At 51.5% G+C, this 18,383-nt stretch overlaps 1 protein-coding gene across 1 annotated transcript in view; it reads right to left on the bottom strand.

The window, feature by feature from the left end:
- The window catches only part of SFXN4 (sideroflexin 4), a 48,301-nt gene that overhangs the window by 14,798 nt on the left and 15,120 nt on the right, over positions 1-18,383 (bottom strand). The window contains exons 5-9 of the mRNA XM_083149930.1: positions 15,174-15,228; positions 12,014-12,039; positions 11,725-11,778; positions 11,572-11,631; positions 11,430-11,498 (exon numbers count right to left, since the gene is read on the bottom strand). Coding sequence (XP_083006056.1) covers positions 11,430-11,498; positions 11,572-11,631; positions 11,725-11,778; positions 12,014-12,039; positions 15,174-15,228 — 264 coding nt within the window. The remainder of the gene's footprint in view (positions 1-11,429; positions 11,499-11,571; positions 11,632-11,724; positions 11,779-12,013; positions 12,040-15,173; positions 15,229-18,383) is intronic.

Raw genomic sequence — 18,383 nt, 5'->3', positions numbered from 1 at the left:
CCCCTTACACCTAAATACACAGCTCAGTGTTGAGAATGAGGGGACATAGGGACAGTGTCTCCGCTATAAGGCAGCCTCATCGCACTGTATCACTGAGGGTTACCTATGAGACCGCTCCTCCCTGCCCCTTACACCTAAATACACAGCTCAGTGCTGAGAATGAGGGGACATAGGGACCGTGTCTCCACTATAAGGCAGCCTCATCGCACAGTATCACCGAGCGTTACCTATGAGACCGCTCCTCCCTGCCCCTTACACCTAAATACACTGCTCAGTGCTGAGAATGAGGGGACATAGGGACCGTGTCTCCACTATAAGGCAGCCTCATCGCACAGTATCACTGAGCGTTACCTATGAGACCGCTCCTCCCTGCCCCTTACACCTAAATACACAGCTCAGTGCTGAGAATGAGGGGACATAGGGACCGTGTCTCCACTATAAGGCAGCCTCATCGCACAGTATCACCGAGCGTTACCTATGAGACCGCTCCTCCCTGCCCCTTACACCTAAATACACCGCTCAGTGCTGAGAATGAGGGGACATAGGGACCGTGTCTCCACTATAAGGCAGCCTCATCGCACAGTATCACTGAGCGTTACCTATGAGACCGCTCCTCCCTGCCCCTTACACCTAAATACACCGCTCAGTGCTGAGAATGAGGGGACATAGGGACCGTGTCTCCGCTATAAGGCAGCCTCATCGCACAGTATCACTGAGTGTTACCTATGAGACCGCTCCTCCCTGCCCCTTACACCTAAATACACAGCTCAGTGTTGAGAATGAGGGGACATAGGGACAGTGTCTCCGCTATAAGGCAGCCTCATCGCACTGTATCACTGAGCGTTACCTATGAGACCGCTCCTCCCTGCCCCTTACACCTAAATACACAGCTCAGTGCTGAGAATGAGGGGACATAGGGACCGTGTCTCCACTATAAGGCAGCCTCATCGCACAGTATCACCGAGCGTTACCTATGAGACCGCTCCTCCCTGCCCCTTACACCTAAATACACTGCTCAGTGCTGAGAATGAGGGGACATAGGGACCGTGTCTCCACTATAAGGCAGCCTCATCGCACAGTATCACTGAGCGTTACCTATGAGACCGCTCCTCCCTGCCCCTTACACCTAAATACACAGCTCAGTGCTGAGAATGAGGGGACATAGGGACCGTGTCTCCACTATAAGGCAGCCTCATCGCACAGTATCACCGAGCGTTACCTATGAGACCGCTCCTCCCTGCCCCTTACACCTAAATACACCGCTCAGTGCTGAGAATGAGGGGAGATAGGGACCGTGTCTCCGCTATAAGGCAGCCTCATCGCACAGTATCACTGAGCGTTACCTATGAGACCGCTCCACCCTGCCCCTTACACCTAAATACACCGCTCAGTGCTGAGAATGAGGGGACATAGGGACCGTGTCTCCGCTATAAGGCAGCCGCATCGCACAGTATCACCGAGCGTTACCTATGAGACCGCTCCTCCCTGCCCCTTACACCTAAATACACTGCTCAGTGCTGAGAATGAGGGGACATAGGGACCGTGTCTCCACTATAAGGCAGCCTCATCGCACAGTATCACTGAGCGTTACCTATGAGACCGCTCCTCCCTGCCCCTTACACCTAAATACACAGCTCAGTGCTGAGAATGAGGGGACATAGGGACCGTGTCTCCACTATAAGGCAGCCTCATCGCACAGTATCACTGAGCGTTACCTATGAGACCGCTCCTCCCTGCCCCTTACACCTAAATACACAGCTCAGTGTTGAGAATGAGGGGACATAGGGACAGTGTCTCCGCTATAAGGCAGCCTCATCGCACTGTATCACTGAGCGTTACCTATGAGACCGCTCCTCCCTGCCCCTTACACCTAAATACACCGCTCAGTGCTAAGAATGAGGGACATAGGGACCGTGTCTCCACTATAAGGCAGCCTCATCGCACAGTATCACTGAGCGTTACCTATGAGACCGCTCCTCCCTGCCCCTTACACCTAAATACACCGCTCAGTGCTGAGAATGAGGGGACATAGGGACCGTGTCTCCACTATAAGGCAGCCTCATCGCACAGTATTACTGAGCGTTACCTATGAGACCGCTCCTCCCTGCCCCTTACACCTAAATACACCGCTCAGTGCTGAGAATGAGGGGACATAGGGACCGTGTCTCCGCTATAAGACAGCCTAATCGCACAGTATCACTGAGTGTTACCTATGAGACCGCTCCTCCCTGCCCCTTACACCTAAATACACCGCTCAGTGCTGAGAACGAGGGGACATAGGGACCGTGTCTCCGCTATAAGGCAGCCTCATCGCACAGTATCACTGAGCGTTACCTATGAGACCGCTCCTCCCTGCCCCTTACACCTAAATACACCGCTCAGTGCTGAGAATGAGGGGACATAGGGACCGTGTCTCCGCTATAAGGCAGCCTCATCGCACAGTATCACTGAGTGTTACCTATGAGACCGCTCCTCCCTGCCCCTTACACCTAAATACACCGCTCAGTGCTGAGAATGAGGGGACATAGGGACCGTGTCTCCGCTATAAGGCAGCCTCATCGCACAGTATCACTGAGTGTTACCTATGAGACCGCTCCTCCCTGCCCCTTACACCTAAATACACAGCTCAGTGCTGAGAATGAGGGGACATAGGGAACGTGTCTCCACTATAAGGCAGCCTCATCGCACAGGATCACTGAGCGTTACCTATGAGACCGCTCCTCCCTGCCCCTTACACCTAAATACACCGCTCAGTGCTAAGAATGAGGGACATAGGGACCGTGTCTCCACTATAAGGCAGCCTCATCGCACAGTATCACTGAGCGTTACCTATGAGACCGCTCCTCCCTGCCCCTTACACCTAAATACACCGCTCAGTGCTGAGAATGAGGGGACATAGGGACCGTGTCTCCACTATAAGGCAGCCTCATCGCAGGACTATGCAAGTCACCCAAGCCATTCACCCCGGGAACCTGCACATGTGCAGAAGTAACACATCGGTCCACGTTGTAAATTCCCCGGGGACCAAGGGGATTAGAATCACCCCCAAGTGTAGTGAGATACTGACTATTGGCTACATTTTCTACCAACTCATCAATTGGGGGCATGGGGTAAGAATTAAACGGGACACTTGATTTAGTTTACAGAAGTCATTGCAGAACCTTAAAGCACCTGAAGGCTTCGGTACTAGGACAATTGGATTGTTCCACTCATTGGTGGATTCCTCTATAACCCCCGGGCGTAACATCTCTTCCACCTCCTGCGTTACCGCTGCCCGCTTTGCTTCGGATATGCGATAGGGCCTTTGTTTAATGACCACCCCGGGTGGAGTCACAACATCATGTTGGATGATCTGTGTCTTTCCCTGGATGGCAGAAGACACATCTTGGTAGCGCGTCACCAACCTCACCACCTCCCGTTTCTGTTCAGGAGTAAGCTTGACTTCAATGGGCACCTGCCATTCTGGAACCTTTTACCAAAGAGGGCTGACTGGCAGGTTCCTTCCATGGTTTTATTAGATTTACATGGTAGATTTGTACCTTCCTCCTTCTACCCTCTTGTCGGACCCTGTAATTGACCGGTCCCACTGCCTCTATGATCTCATACATCTTGCTTTCTGTGGTGGGTACCAGCACTAGCACCTTGTCTCCCGGGTTAAAGGACGGTTGACTGTGGTAAAGTCATACCTTTGCTTCTGACGTTGTTGAGCCCTTTCCATGTGTTCGTTCAGGAGTGGCGCAATGTGCCTTAGACGGCCGTATAACTGGGCCACAAACTGTACGATGTTAGGGTCCTGGCATGGTTGTTCTTCCCACCCTTCTGTTAATAGGTCGAGAATTCCTCTGGGCTGTCTCCTATATAGGAGCTCAAAGGAAATAAACCATGTAGAGTATTGGGTTATGGCTCTGACCGCAAACATCAAGTAAGGTAGGAGCAGATCCCAATCTCAGTTTTTTTAGACACTGCCCTCTTTATTATTTGCTTAAGGGTTTTATTAAATCTTTCTACCAGGCCATCTGTTTGCGGGTGGTACACTGAGGTGGTAATCCTGTCTACCAGGCCCTCTGTTTGCGGGTGGTACACTGAGGTGGTAATCCTGTCTACCAGGCCATCTGTTTGCGGGTGGTACACTGAGGCGGTAATCCTGTCTACCAGGCCATCTGTTTGCGGGTGGTACACTGAGGCGGTAATCCTGTCTACCAGGCCATCTGTTTGCGGGTGGTACACTGAGGCGGTAATACTGTCTACCAGGTCATCTGTTTGCGGGTGGTACACTGAGGCGGTAATCCTGTCTACCAGGCCGTCTGTGTGCGGGTGGTACACTGAAGTGGTAATCCTGTCTACCAGGCCATCTGTTTGCGGGTGGTACACTGAGGCGGTAATCCTGTCTACCAGGCCATCTGTTTGCGGGTGGTACACTGAGGTGGTAATACTGTCTACCAGGTCATCTGTTTGCGGGTGGTACACTGAGGCGGTAATCCTGTCTACCAGGCCGTCTGTGTGCGGGAGGTACACTGAGGCGGTAATCCTGTCTACCAGGCCGTCTGTTTGCGGGTGGTACACTGAGGCGGTAATCCTGTCTACCAGGCCGTCTGTTTGCGGGTGGTACACTGAGGCGGTAATCCTGTCTACCAGGCCATCTGTTTGCAGGTGGTACACTGAGGTGGTAATCCTGTCTACCATGCCATCTGTTTGCGGGTGGTACACTGAGGCAGTAATCCTGTCTACCAGACTGTTTGCGGGTGGTACAATGAGGTGGTAATCCTGTCTACCAGGACGTCTGTGTGCGGGAGGTACACTGAGGCGGTAATCCTGTCTACCAGGCCCTCTGCTTGCGGGTGGTACAATGAGGCAGTAATCCTGTCTACCAGGCCGTCTGTGTGCGGGTGGTACACTGAGGTGGTAATCCTGTCTACCAGGTCATCTGTTTGCGGGTGGTACACTGAGGCGGTAATACTGTCTACCAGGCCGTCTGCTTGCGGGTGGTACAATGAGGCGGTAATCCTGTCTACCAGGCCGTCTGTGTGCGGGTGGTACACTGAGGTGGTAATCCTGTCTACCAGGCCATCTGTTTGCAGGTGGTACACTGAGGCGGTAATACTGTCTACCAGGTCATCTGTTTGCGGGTGGTACACTGAGGCGGTAATCCTGTCTACCAGGCCGTCTGTGTGCGGGAGGTACACTGAGGTGGTAATCCTGTCTACCAGGCCGTCTGCTTGCGGGTGGTACACTGAGGCGGTAATCCTGTCTACCAGGCCGTCTGTGTGCGGGTGGTACACTGAGGCGGTAATCCTGTCTACCAGGCAGTCTGTTTGCGGGTGGTACACTGAGGCGGTAATCCTGTCTACCAGGCCGTCTGTTTGCGGGTGGTACAGTGAGGCGGTAATCCTGTCTACCAGGCCATCTGTTTGCAGGTGGTACACTGAGGTGGTAATCCTGTCTACCATGCCATCTGTTTGCGGGTGGTACACTGAGGCAGTAATCCTGTCTACCAGACTGTTTGTGGGTGGTACACTGAGGTGGTAATCCTGTCTACCAGGACGTCTGTGTGCGTGTGGTACACTGAGGTGGTAATCCTGTCTACCAGGCAGTCTGTTTGCGGGTGGTACACTGAGGCGGTAATCCTGTCTACCAGGCCGTCTGTTTGCGGGTGGTACACTGAGGCGGTAATCCTGTCTACCAGGCCATCTGTTTGCAGGTGGTACACTGAGGTGGTAATCCTGTCTACCATGCCATCTGTTTGCGGGTGGTACACTGAGGCAGTAATCCTGTCTACCAGACTGTTTGCGGGTGGTACACTGAGGTGGTAATCCTGTCTACCAGGACGTCTGTGTGCGGGAGGTACACTGAGGCGGTAATCCTGTCTACCAGGCCGTCTGTGTGCGGGTGGTACACTGAGGTGGTAATCCTGTCTACCAGGTCATCTGTTTGCGGGTGGTACACTGAGGCGGTAATACTGTCTACCAGGCCATCTGTGTGCGGGTGGTACACTGAGGCGGTAATCCTGTCTACCAGGCAGTCTGTTTGCGGGTGGTACACTGAGGCGGTAATCCTGTCTACCAGGCAGTCTGTTTGCGGGTGGTACAATGAGGTGGTAATCCTGTCTACCAGGTCATCTATTTGCAGGTGGTACACTGAGGTGGTAATCCTGTCTACCAGGCCGTCTGTTTGCGGGTGGTACACTGAGGTGGTAATCCTGTCTACCAGGCCGTCTGTTTGCGGGTGGTACAATGTGGTAATCCTGTCTACCAGGCCGTCTGTTTGCGGGTGGTACACTGAGGTGGTAATCCTGTCAACCAGGCCGTCTGTTTGCGGGTGGTACACTGAGGTGGTAATCCTGTCTACCAGGCCGTCTGTTTGCGGGTGGTACAATGTGGTAATCCTGTCTACCAGGCCGTCTGTTTGCGGGTGGTACACTGAGGTGGTAATCCTGTCAACCAGGCCGTCTGTTTGCGGGTGGTACACTGAGGTGGTAATCCTGTCTACCAGGCCGTCTGTTTGCGGGTGGTACACTGAGGTGGAAATCCTGTCTACCAGGCCGTCTGTTTGCGGGTGGTACACTGAGGTGGTAATCCTGTCTACCAGGCCGTCTGTGTGCGGGAGGTACACTGAGGTGGTAATCCTGTCTACCAGGCCATCTGTTTGCGGGTGGTACACTGAGGTGGTAATCATGTCTACCAGGCCATCTGTTTGCGGGTGGGACACTGAGGTGGTAATCTTGTCTACCAGGCCATCTGTGTGCGGGTGGGACACTGAGGTGGTAATCCTGTCTACCAGGCCGTCTGTGTGCGGGAGGAACACTGAGGTGGTAATCCTGTCTACCAGGCCGTCTGTTTGCGGGTGGTACACTGAGGTGGTAATCCTGTCTACCAGGCAGTCTGTTTGCGGGTGGGACACTGAGGTGGTAATCCTGTCTACCAGGCAGTCTGTTTGCAGGTGGGACACTGAGGTGGTAATCCTGTCTACCAGGCCATCTGTTTGCGGGTGGGACACTGAGGTGGTAATCCTGTCTACCAGGCCGTCTGTTTGCGGGTGGTACACTGAGGTGGTAATCCTGTCTACCAGGCCATCTGTGTGCGGGTGGGACACTGAGGTGGTAATCCTGTCTACTTTCAGCAACCGGCACAAATCCTTCATGAGTTTAGAAACAAAAGGTGTACCTTGGTCCATTGAGACCTCTTTCGGTATTCCTAAGCCGGTATACATGGCAAGTAGCTCTCTGGCACTGGTTTTATATTACGCAGGGCGATAGCCACTGGGTACATGGTGGCATAATCAAATACCACCAATATGTATGACTTTTCCATACCAATCCACTAAAAGGCACGGAAGTGATAGGGAGGGTACCAGTGGAGCCCTAAACTCTGGCCATGGGGCTGTTCTCTGGCACACTGGGCACTCCTGAAAATACCTTTTATCGGAGGCATAGATGCCAGGCTAAAAAAAACTTAACAGTGTTGGAGTGTTTTCTCCTCCCCCAGATGGTCACCCCACAAATGTGTATGTGCGGCTTTTAATACCAACCTCTACAGTGTCCGGGTGGCTAAGACCTGATCTACCCTTTTCCCTTGTACAGTAGTAACACAACACAGCAAATCATTTTTCAATACACAATATTGCACATCCTCTGATGGTAAAGCACCAATCACCAATCACCCTGCCATTAACCACTTTATCAAAGGCGTGTATCAAACTGCTCTCATCGCGTTGATCTCTCCCAAAGACCTGCAGTGATATCTTCTCACCAACTGGGTTCCATTGGGGCTCAGACTCTTGGGGTGGTTCAGGACTGGCAATATCTCTTCTGGATGCCAAATTTAGGTAGTCTCTGTTCTCAGAGTTGCTTCAGTGGCTGTCAGTTTGTTGGTGTTATGCCAGGTAACCAGCTCCTGCAGCAATGGAAGTCACGGCTCAGGATGAGTCGGGTAAGGTAATCTGGAGGTCACTGTAGCTACCACCTTTAATGGCCGGCCCTGTATGGTCAGAGGTATTTAGACACATGGGCACTCCTCCACATCGCCATAGATGCACAGGACCCTGACAGGAGGCTGGACCTTCTCAGCTCCGGGAGGAACCACGTTGGCAGCGACAATGGTGAGCACACTGCTGGTATCTACCAGGGCCCAGATCTCTCGGCCTTCCAACTGTACCAGCACATGGAACAGGGAGGACTCTGCTTGGGATACCCCCGCCGCTGCCATGCTGACCAACAGCCGAGCCATTTTCCCCGCACTGCAATACATCGGCTCTCCTTGTTTTGGGCAGTCCTGCCGCTCATGACCAGGTTTGACCAAAGCACACCACGGGAGTCGGAGCCATTGGTTTAACCACTGGGACCCGAGTACTGGGCATCGGTATTCGCATGTATTCTGACCTGGCTTTATTCAGCTTTCCCAGTGTCAGGTGCCACTCAATCACCACCGCCAACTCCTCAAATGTCTGGGGGTCTGCCTGAAGGGCACCCGCATAACCTGGTCCAATTCGACTATCTCACAATCCTCACTGCCGAGTTTTTATCCGGCTACAACCAGGCCCCTAGCAGCTGGGCTAGTTTGGCCAGTGGAATCCTGGGAGGCTCAGAGCCCTCCAGCCGCTAGTCATGGAATTCCTGGGCGTTGCTGGGCCCCGTCACTGGGATCCTCTGGGGTCCAGTATAGCCTCTTTTTTTTTTTTTTTATATAATTTTTTATTGATGGGCATATAAAGATAACAGTATACACAAAAGACAAAATGTGTACATTACTGCGAACAACACAACATATAGCAAATAACAGTTGCCAATATACGTCAAAACAACAGATCTGAAATAATGGACATATTAAATAACAGCAATGGCACATAAACAACATTCAGCCAAAACAGGATTTCAGACTGTAATGGTCAGAAGGGAGCGCCTGAAGGAAGTACCTCCAAATTATACCAAGGGATAATATAATGGGGGCAGACAATGTTCAAACAGTGGGAAGCCAAAGGCCGAACAATTTCCCAGCCCTTTTTTCTTCTAGGTACCTCTGTCCAATACATGAAAAATAGAAAGGAAACCCGGGGATACATTAGTGCAGTGGTTCTTAACCTCGGTCCTCACAGTGCATGTTTTCCAGGTCTCCTCACAGAATCACAAGTGAAGTAATTAGCTCCACCTGTGGATCTTTGAAAATGTGCCAGTGAGTAATGAGTGCACCTGTGCATCTGCCAGGTGACCTGGAAAATGTGCACTGGGTGTGGTCCTGAGTACCGAGGTTGAGAACCACTGCATTAAGAGAGAGAGACAATGAATTAGGGGAGATCCACTCAGCTAAAATAGCTTTTGGTACTTGTGTATTATCACGGCGCCCATTAAGCAGGTTTTACTGCACCCCTGCCCGCGGATCGCATCACACGCAAATCTATTTTATCACGTGCGATGCGATGCAATGCAATTTAGCACACGTCACCCCGAAGCGTGGGTATGAACGTCTTCCTGACCCGTTCATACCCACACTATCCACGTCAGCGAGTTGATTCTATAAAGCGCCCATAGCGTGGCGAGCGCAGCATGCCCCACGATGGGCCAAGGATTACTTGACCTGTATTCCACTGCGCTTGCCACGCTTCGGGCTCGTTTTCCACGGCCCCACGCTATGCTTCGGGCTCGGTGGCTCGCCACACTTTATAATATCAACTCCACGCCGACGTGGATAGTGGGGTATGAAAAGGTCGGGAGGACACGTACCGCGTCCCTTCGCCACATTTCAGGGTGACGTGGATAGTGTACTAAATCGCATTGCGTGATAAAGTCACATGCAATTTGCGTGCGATGCGATCCGTGGGGAGGGGTGCAGTGAAACTGAACAGGTACCATCGCATGCGATCCAGACGCTGACGTACGTAGTTAAGTTGGGCGCTGTGATAATACACAAATACTTAGGTTTTTTTGTAGCAGCTGCCAATTTAACCAAAAGAGTTTTGATACCAGGTGAGAGACTTTTAGAACGGTCTGTAGGATATATTCCTCAAAATACCCAATTCTTATCAATAATAAGAGATACAAAGCGTGTTGGTCCAGTATCGCCTTAAGGCCAGGACAGGAGCGTGCCTCAGCCACAGTCATACCCACATCCACTCGCTGTGCCTCCCGTTAAACAGGGAGCCAGCCTGTCAGACCATTCCTCCACAGGCCAACCCAACCACGTGACCGTGCGCTCAAACGTGCAGAGGAATGCCTCTATGTCATCCGCTGGGGTCAGCCTCAGTAGCCGCTCTCACGCTGGCTCACTTTGTCTCATCGCCTTTAAGTCCTCATGCAACTTCTGAATCTGGGGTTGTTGTTTAACAGCCAGATCCTGTTGCCCTGCATGTATCATTTGGACCTGGGCTTGTTGCCCCTCATGTATCATCTTGACCTGACCCTGCTGCCCAGCTGCCAGTAATTCCTCCATATTGCCCTGCCAGACTTATGAAACAGACCAAGCTGACACCCGCCTGCTTTGCAGTCTGCCAAGCACAAAGTATAACCACGGTTGTATGCTGGATATAGTGTCCTTTCTCGCATGCTCCACCAAATGTGGCAAGGATCACAAACATGGGGACTCAGATGAAGACTTTGTTCTTTATATTTCAATGCAGGTCACAGCATAGTAGAATAATTCCAAAGGCAAGCGTAATGACAGGCAGCAGCATACAGGTAATCCCAGCATAACAGACTTGTTTCAGTGCTTCAGTGGTCCATACCATAGCCCGCACCCCGGCCTATCGCATGGGCCGCTAATTCACCATAAAGAGCAAGGTGACTCTGCCCTGGAAACCCTTATATCAGGAAACCCCAGGTGCTGCTGATTACACAACTGGGATTCTGCTACTACTGCAAAACCTGGTCTGGATCCTCCGCATTACTCTCATGTGGGGAGATTCTGTCTCTGCCACAGTATGTATAACCCCAATACAGGTGAGATAGAGGAGGGATACAGACAGGTACAGAGTGTACGGGAACAGTGTATATATATATATATTACTTACCCCCACTGACGTGAGATAGAGGACGGATGCCGATAGGTACAGAGTGTACGGGAATAGTGTATATGTGTATATATATGTATATATATATTACTTACCCCCACTGACGTGAGATAGAGGACGGATGCCGATAGGTAGAGAGTGTACGGGAATAGTGTATATATGTGTGTGTATATATATATATATATATATATATATATATATATGTATATATATTACTTACCCCCACTGACGTGAGATAGAGGACGGATGCCGATAGGTAGAGAGTGTACGGGAATAGTGTATATATGTGTGTGTATATATATATATATATATATATATATATGTATATATATTACTTACCCCCACTGACGTGAGATAGAGGACGGATGCCGATAGGTACAGAGTGTACGGGAATAGTGTATATGTGTATATATATGTATATATATATTACTTACCCCCACTGACGTGAGATAGAGAACGGATGCCGATAGGTAGAGAGTTTGCTGGATTGATGACTTCTCCACCTACAAGAGAGACGAACTGGTCACTGTGGTTCAATGTCTGCCCCCACCAAGTACCCCAGGAGCGGACACCTACCTGCACGGACTGGTTTCTTTGAAATAGTGTAAACTCCGCCATGTACAAATGGAATGGAAGCTGCAATACAACATGCCAATTACATGGATGTACATTAAGGAGGTGACACGGAATTACAGGTGTTGAAGATGGAAAGTATGAATTTAGAATTACCTGACAAAAAAACGCTGACATCACTGTCCTCTGCGGCAATAGCGTGGCCACAACCTGCGGGACACAACGCATACACTACTTATACCTCCACAGCTGAGACACATCAGTGTCCTATAGGCCTTGTGCATTACTGAGACGTACTATGGGACACAATTATACAGGGTCATGCACATTCACTGATGACAGTCTGTCACCTACTGCCAATGGCTCCAGTATGCTAATGAGAGATGAGGTTAGGGGCCGTCATTTGTCACTACTAGTGTAGAGAAAACAGAGACCTGCCACTCACCGTTGGAGCCCACATTATTAGTAAAGCTGAAATGACAAAAAGTTTAAGTTAAAACGACATGAGGAGGCAGAGAACCTCAAAGTTACATCTTCTAGTGATGTATTACAATGGCTGATAACTGACTGTTCGTATCACCATGGTGAGGAAATGGCCATACGTATCACCATGGCGGAGAAACGGACGTACGTATCACCATGGTGAGGAAATGGCCATACGTATCACCATAGCGTGGGAAAACGGACGTACGTATCACCATGGCGGAGAAACGGACGTACGTATCACCATGGTGGATAACTGACTATTCATATAGAATCATATCACCAATGCAGGGACACAGCAATATATATCACAATAGCGGAGGAACAGACGTATGTATCACAATGGCAAGGAAACAGACATACAAATCACAACAGCGGGAAACAGACATACAAATCACAACAGCGGGAAACAGACATACAAATCACAACGGCGGGAAACAGACATAAGTATCACAATGGCGGGAAACAGACATACGTATCACAATGGCGGGAAACAGACATACGTATCACAATGGCGGGAAACAGACGTAAGTATCTCAATGGCGGGAATCAGACGTACGTATCACAATGGTGGGAATCAGACGTACGTATCACAATGGCGGGAATCAGACGTACGTATCACAATGGCGGGAATCAGACGCACGTATCACAATGGCGGGAATCAGACGTACGTATCACAATGGCGGGAATCAGACGCACGTATCACAATGGTGGGAAACAGACGTACGTATCACAATGGCGGGAATCAGACGTACGTATCACAATGGCGGGAATCAGACGCACGTATCACAATGGTGGGAAACAGACGTACGTATCACAATGGTGTGAATCAGACGTACGTATCACAATGGTGGGAATCAGACGTACATATCACAATGGTGGGAAACAGACAAGCGTATAACAATGGGGGGGAATCAGACATATATATCACAATGTTGGGGATCAGACATACGTATCACAATGATGGTAAAACAGATATACAGATAGAGCCATCCTCATCTAGCCCTTTAATATGATATAAGTGCCAGGGCTGTGGGACTTAATCCTCTGCTAATCCCCTACTGCAGGGGTTCCCAATCTTTTTTGAATCACGGCACCCTAGAGGATGAAAAATAATAAATAATGAGGTTGTGTTTCTATGCGATTCTTAGGGTCAGTTATGTGGTAAAGGGCAGGATTTGCTATTAATGTCATAGAGTAAGGAGAATCCGCACCAAATTTTTTGGGGGTCCCCCACCCCCTCAAGCTAGTAGTGGTGTGGAGCAGGGTGGGAGTATTGATGGCAAGAAGGAGCATATAATGGCTGCCCCCAGTGCAGACACCCTCACCTCTGGGGGCAGGGCTCAGAGAGTAAGGGGCATGGAGGATCAGAGAGAGGGGGCATGGGGCAGACTTCATAGAGAAGGGGACATTGAGGATCAGAGAGATTGGGGCAGGGGTGAGACAGAAGGGGTCATGGAGGATCAGAGAGATTGAGGCAGGGGTGAGACAGAAGGGGCCGTGGAGGATCAGAGAGATTGAGGCAGGGGTGAGACAGAAGGGGCCTTGGAGGATCAGAGAGATTGAGGCAGGGGTGAGACAGAAGGGGCCTTGGAGGATCAGATAGATTGAGGCAGGGGTGAGACAGAAGGGGCCATGGAGGATCAGAGAGATTGAGGCAGGGGTGAGACAGAAGGGACCGTGGAGGATCAGAGAGATTGAGGCAGGGGTGAGACAGAAGGGGCCGTGGAGGATCAGAGAGATTGAGGCAGAAGGGGCCATGGAGGATCAGAGAGATTGAGGCAGGGGTGAGACAGAAGGGGCCGTGGAGGATCAGAGAGATTGAGGCAGGGGTGAGACAGAAGGGGCCGTGGAGGATCAGAGAGATTGAGGCAGGGGTGAGACAGAAGGGGCCGTGGAGGATCAGAGAGATTGAGGCAGGGGTGAGACAGAAGGGGCCGTGGAGGATCAGAGAGATTGAGGCAGGGGTGAGACAGAAGGGGCCGTGGAGGATCAGAGAGATTGAGGCAGGGGTGAGACAGAAGGGGCCGTGGAGGATCAGAGAGATTGAGGCAGGGGTGAGACAGAAGGGGCCGTGGAGGATCAGAGAAATTGAGGCAGGGGTGAGACCAGGGGAGGGGGGGAGCACAGGCAAGCACCAGGGGAGGGGGGAGCGCTGGCAAGTACCAGGGGAGGGGGGGAAGCGCTGGCAAGCACCAGGGGAGGGGGGGAAGCACGGGCAAGCACCAGGGGAGGGGGGGAGCACAGGCAAGCACCAGAGGAGGGGGGGAAGCGCTGGCAAGCACCAGGGGGATGATGCGCTGGGGCAAATACCAGGTGAGGGCACTTGCAAGTACCAGGGGAGGGGGGGGCGGAGGCTGGCAAGTACTGTACTGTGGGGGGGGGTGAGGGAGCGTTGGCATGTACTAGGGGAGGAGGGAGCGCTGGCAAATACCAAGGGAGGGGGGGCACTGGCAAGTACCAGGGGAGGGAGGGGGGCGGACGCTGGCAAGTACTGTACTGTGGGGGGGGGGGGGGGGCGTTGGCATGTACCAGGGGAGGAGGGAGTGCTGGCAAATACCAAGGGAGGGGGGGGGGCACTGGCAAGTACCAGGGGAGGGGGGGGAGAACCCGCTGCCTGGACTGGATTTCCACGCTGGCCAGGTACCAGGGGATGGGGGGCGCTGGCAAGTACCAGGAGAGAAGGGGAGGGGGGGGGGCACGCTGGCAAATACCAGAGGGGGGGCGGGGGGAGACCCCGCTGCCTGGATCGCCGTACTGGCCAGGTACCAGGGGATGGGTGAATGTGAAAGGTACAAAAACAGTGATTAACCAGTGATATACCGTTTACAACATGCCATGTGAAAGGGGTTGAACTAGCTCTGACCCGTTTTGAGAAACGTTTCAAAAACTGGATCAAAGCAGGTTTAGTTATTAGTTACATGCATCAATTTTTTTTCGTAGAAGGTTAAAGCAAATGTGTCCAAGTGTGTGTATATGCTTCATATTGTACATAGTCACCCCACCCCTCTTAGCAAGTGGGTAAACTCCTTTATATTGCTAAAGAAAAATAACTTCATGTCCCCCCTACCCCACCCAGCCATGGCACACTGAGCCTCTGTATAAACTTGTATCATGCTTACCAGGTGGTCGGAACATTAAGGGGATCGTGTCGCCAGTATCGGGGTGCACAGAAACCTTCATAAGAGAAAAAAACATTAAATCAGAAGTGAAAGAAAACAGACTTTATAACGATATGTACTAGACAGGAATTCCCATATAAATGTGTGTGGTGTATATACTGTATACTCCCGTCTCTGTGTGATGTTACACCGTCACTATACAGTTACCGCTCCCGTATCTGTGTGATGTTACACCCTCACTATACAGCCACCGCTCCCGTCTCGGTGTAATGTTACACCGTCACTATACAGCCACCGCTCCCTTCTCTGTGTGATGTTACACCGTCACTATACAGCCACCGCTCCCGTCTCTGTGTAATGTTACACCCTCACTATACAGCCACCGCTTCCGTATCTGTGTGATGTTACACCGTCACTATACAGACACCGCTCCCGTCTCGGTGTGATGTTACACCGTCACTATACAGCCACCGCTCCCGTCTCTGTGTGATGTTACACCGTCACTATACAGACACCACTCCCGTCTCTGTGTGATGTTACACCCTCACTATACAGCCACCGCTCCCGTCTCTGTGTGATGTTACACCGTCACTATACAGCCACCGCTCCCGTCTCTGTGTGATGTTACACCGTCACTATACAGACACCGCTCCCGTCTCTGTGTGATGTTACACCGTCACTATACAGCCACCGCTCCCGTCTCTGTGTAATGTTACACCCTCACTATACAGCCACCGCTCCCGTCTCTGTGTGATGTTACACCGTCACTATACAGACACCACTCCCGTCTTTGTGTGATGTTACACCGTCACTATACAGCCACCGCTCCCGTCTCTGTGTGATGTTACACCGTCACTATACAGCCACCGCTCACGTCTCTGTGTGATGTTACACCGTCACTATACAGCCACCGCTCCCGTCTCTGTGTGATGTTACACAGTCACTATACAGACACCGCTCCCGTCTCTGTATGATGTTACACCGTCACTATACAGCCACCACTCCCGTCTCTATGTGATGTTACACCGTCACTATACAGCCATCACTCCTGTCTCTGTGTGATTTTACACCGTCACTATACAGCCACCGCTCCCGTCTCTGTATGATGTTACACCGTCACTATACAGCTCCCGTCTCTGTGTGATGTTACACCGTCACTATACAGCCACCACTCCCGTCTCTGTGTGATGTTACACCGTCACTATACAGCCACTGCTCCCGTCTCTGTGTGATGTTACACCCTCACTATACAGACACCGCTCCCGTCTCTGTATGATGTTACACCGTCACTATACAGACACCGCTCCCTTCTCTGTGTGATGTTACACCGTCACTATACAGCCACCGCTCCCGTCTGTGTGTGATGTTACACCGTCACTATACAGCCACCGCTCCCGTCTCTGTATGATGTTACACCGTCACTATACAGACACTGCTCCCGTCTCTGTATGATGTTACACCGTCACTATACAGACACCGCTCCCGTCTCTGTATGATGTTACACCGTCACTATACAGCCACCGCTCCCGTCTGTGTGTGATGTTACACCGTCACTATACAGCCACCGCTCCCGTCTCTGTGTGATGTTACACCCTCACTATACAGCCACCGCTTCCGTATCTGTGTGATGTTACTCCGTCACTATACAGACACCGCTCCCGTCTGTGTGTGATGTTACACCGTCACTATACAGACACCGCTCCCGTCTCTGTGTGATGTTACACCGTCACTATACAGACACCGCTCCCGTATCTGTGTGATGTTACACCGTCACTATACAGCCACCGCTCCCGTCTCTGTGTGATGTTACACCGTTACTATACAGACACCGCTCCCGTATCTGTGTGATGTTACACCCTCATTATACAGCCACCGCTCCCGTCTCTGTGTGATGTTACACCGTCACTATACAGACACCGCTCCCATCTCTGTGTGATGTTACACCGTCACTATACAGCCACCGCTCCCGTCTCTGTATGATGTTACACCGTCACTATACAGCCACCGCTCCCGTCTCTGTGTGATGTTACACCGTCACTTTACAGACACCGCTCCCGTATCTGTGTGATGTTACACCCTCACTATACAGCCACCGCTCCCGTCTCTGGGTGATGTTACACCGTCACTATACAGACACCGCTCCCGTCTCTGTGTGATGTTACACCGTCACTATACAGACACCGCTCCCGTCTCTGTGTGATGTTACACCGTCACTATAAAGCCACCGCTCCCGTCTCTGTGTATTGTTACACCCTCACTATACAGCCACCGCTCCCGTCTCTGTGTGATGTTACACCGTCACTATACAGACACCGCTTCCGTCTCTGTGTGATGTTACACCGTCACTATACAGACACCGCTCCCGTCTCTGTGTGATGTTACACCGTCACTATACAGCCACCGCTCCCGTCTCTGTGTGATGTTACACCGTCACTATACAGACACCGCTCCCGTATCTGTGTGATGTTACACCCTCACTATACAGCCACCGCTCCCGTATCTGTGTGATGTTACACCGTCACTATACAGACACCGCTCCTGTATCTGTGTGATGTTACACCCTCACTATACAGCCACCGCTCCCGTATCTGTGTGATGTTACACCGTCACTATACAGCCACCGCTCCCGTCTCTGTGTGATGTTACACCGTCACTATACAGACACCGCTCCCGTATCTGTGTGATGTTACACCCTCACTATACAGCCACCGCTCCCGTATCTGTGTGATGTTACACCGTCACTATACAGACACCGCTCCCGTCTGTGTGTGATGTTACACCGTCACTATACAGACACCGCTCCCGTCTGTGTGTGATGTTACACCGTCACTATACAGACACCGCTCCCGTCTCTGTGTGATGTTACACCGTCACTATACAGACACCGCTCCCGTCTCTGTGTGATGTTACACCGTCACTATACAGCCACCGCTCCCTTCTCTGTGTGATGTTACACCGTCACTATACAGCCACCGCTCCCGTCTCTGTGTGATGTTACACCGTCACTATACAGACACCGCTCCTGTATCTGTGTGATGTTACACCGTCACTATACAGACACCGCTCCCGTCTCTGTGTGATGTTACACCGTCACTCTACAGCCACCGCTCCCGTCTCTGTGTGATGTTACACCGTCACTATACAGCCACCGCTCCCGTCTCTGTGTGATGTTACACCGTCACTATACAGCCACCGCTCCCGGCTCTGTGT

Source organism: Crinia signifera, chromosome 6, assembly GCF_055691185.1.
Source record: "Crinia signifera chromosome 6, ASM5569118v1, whole genome shotgun sequence".
Classification (NCBI taxonomy): domain Eukaryota; kingdom Metazoa; phylum Chordata; class Amphibia; order Anura; family Myobatrachidae; genus Crinia; species Crinia signifera.
This window is presented reverse-complemented; position numbering and strand designations above follow the sequence as displayed.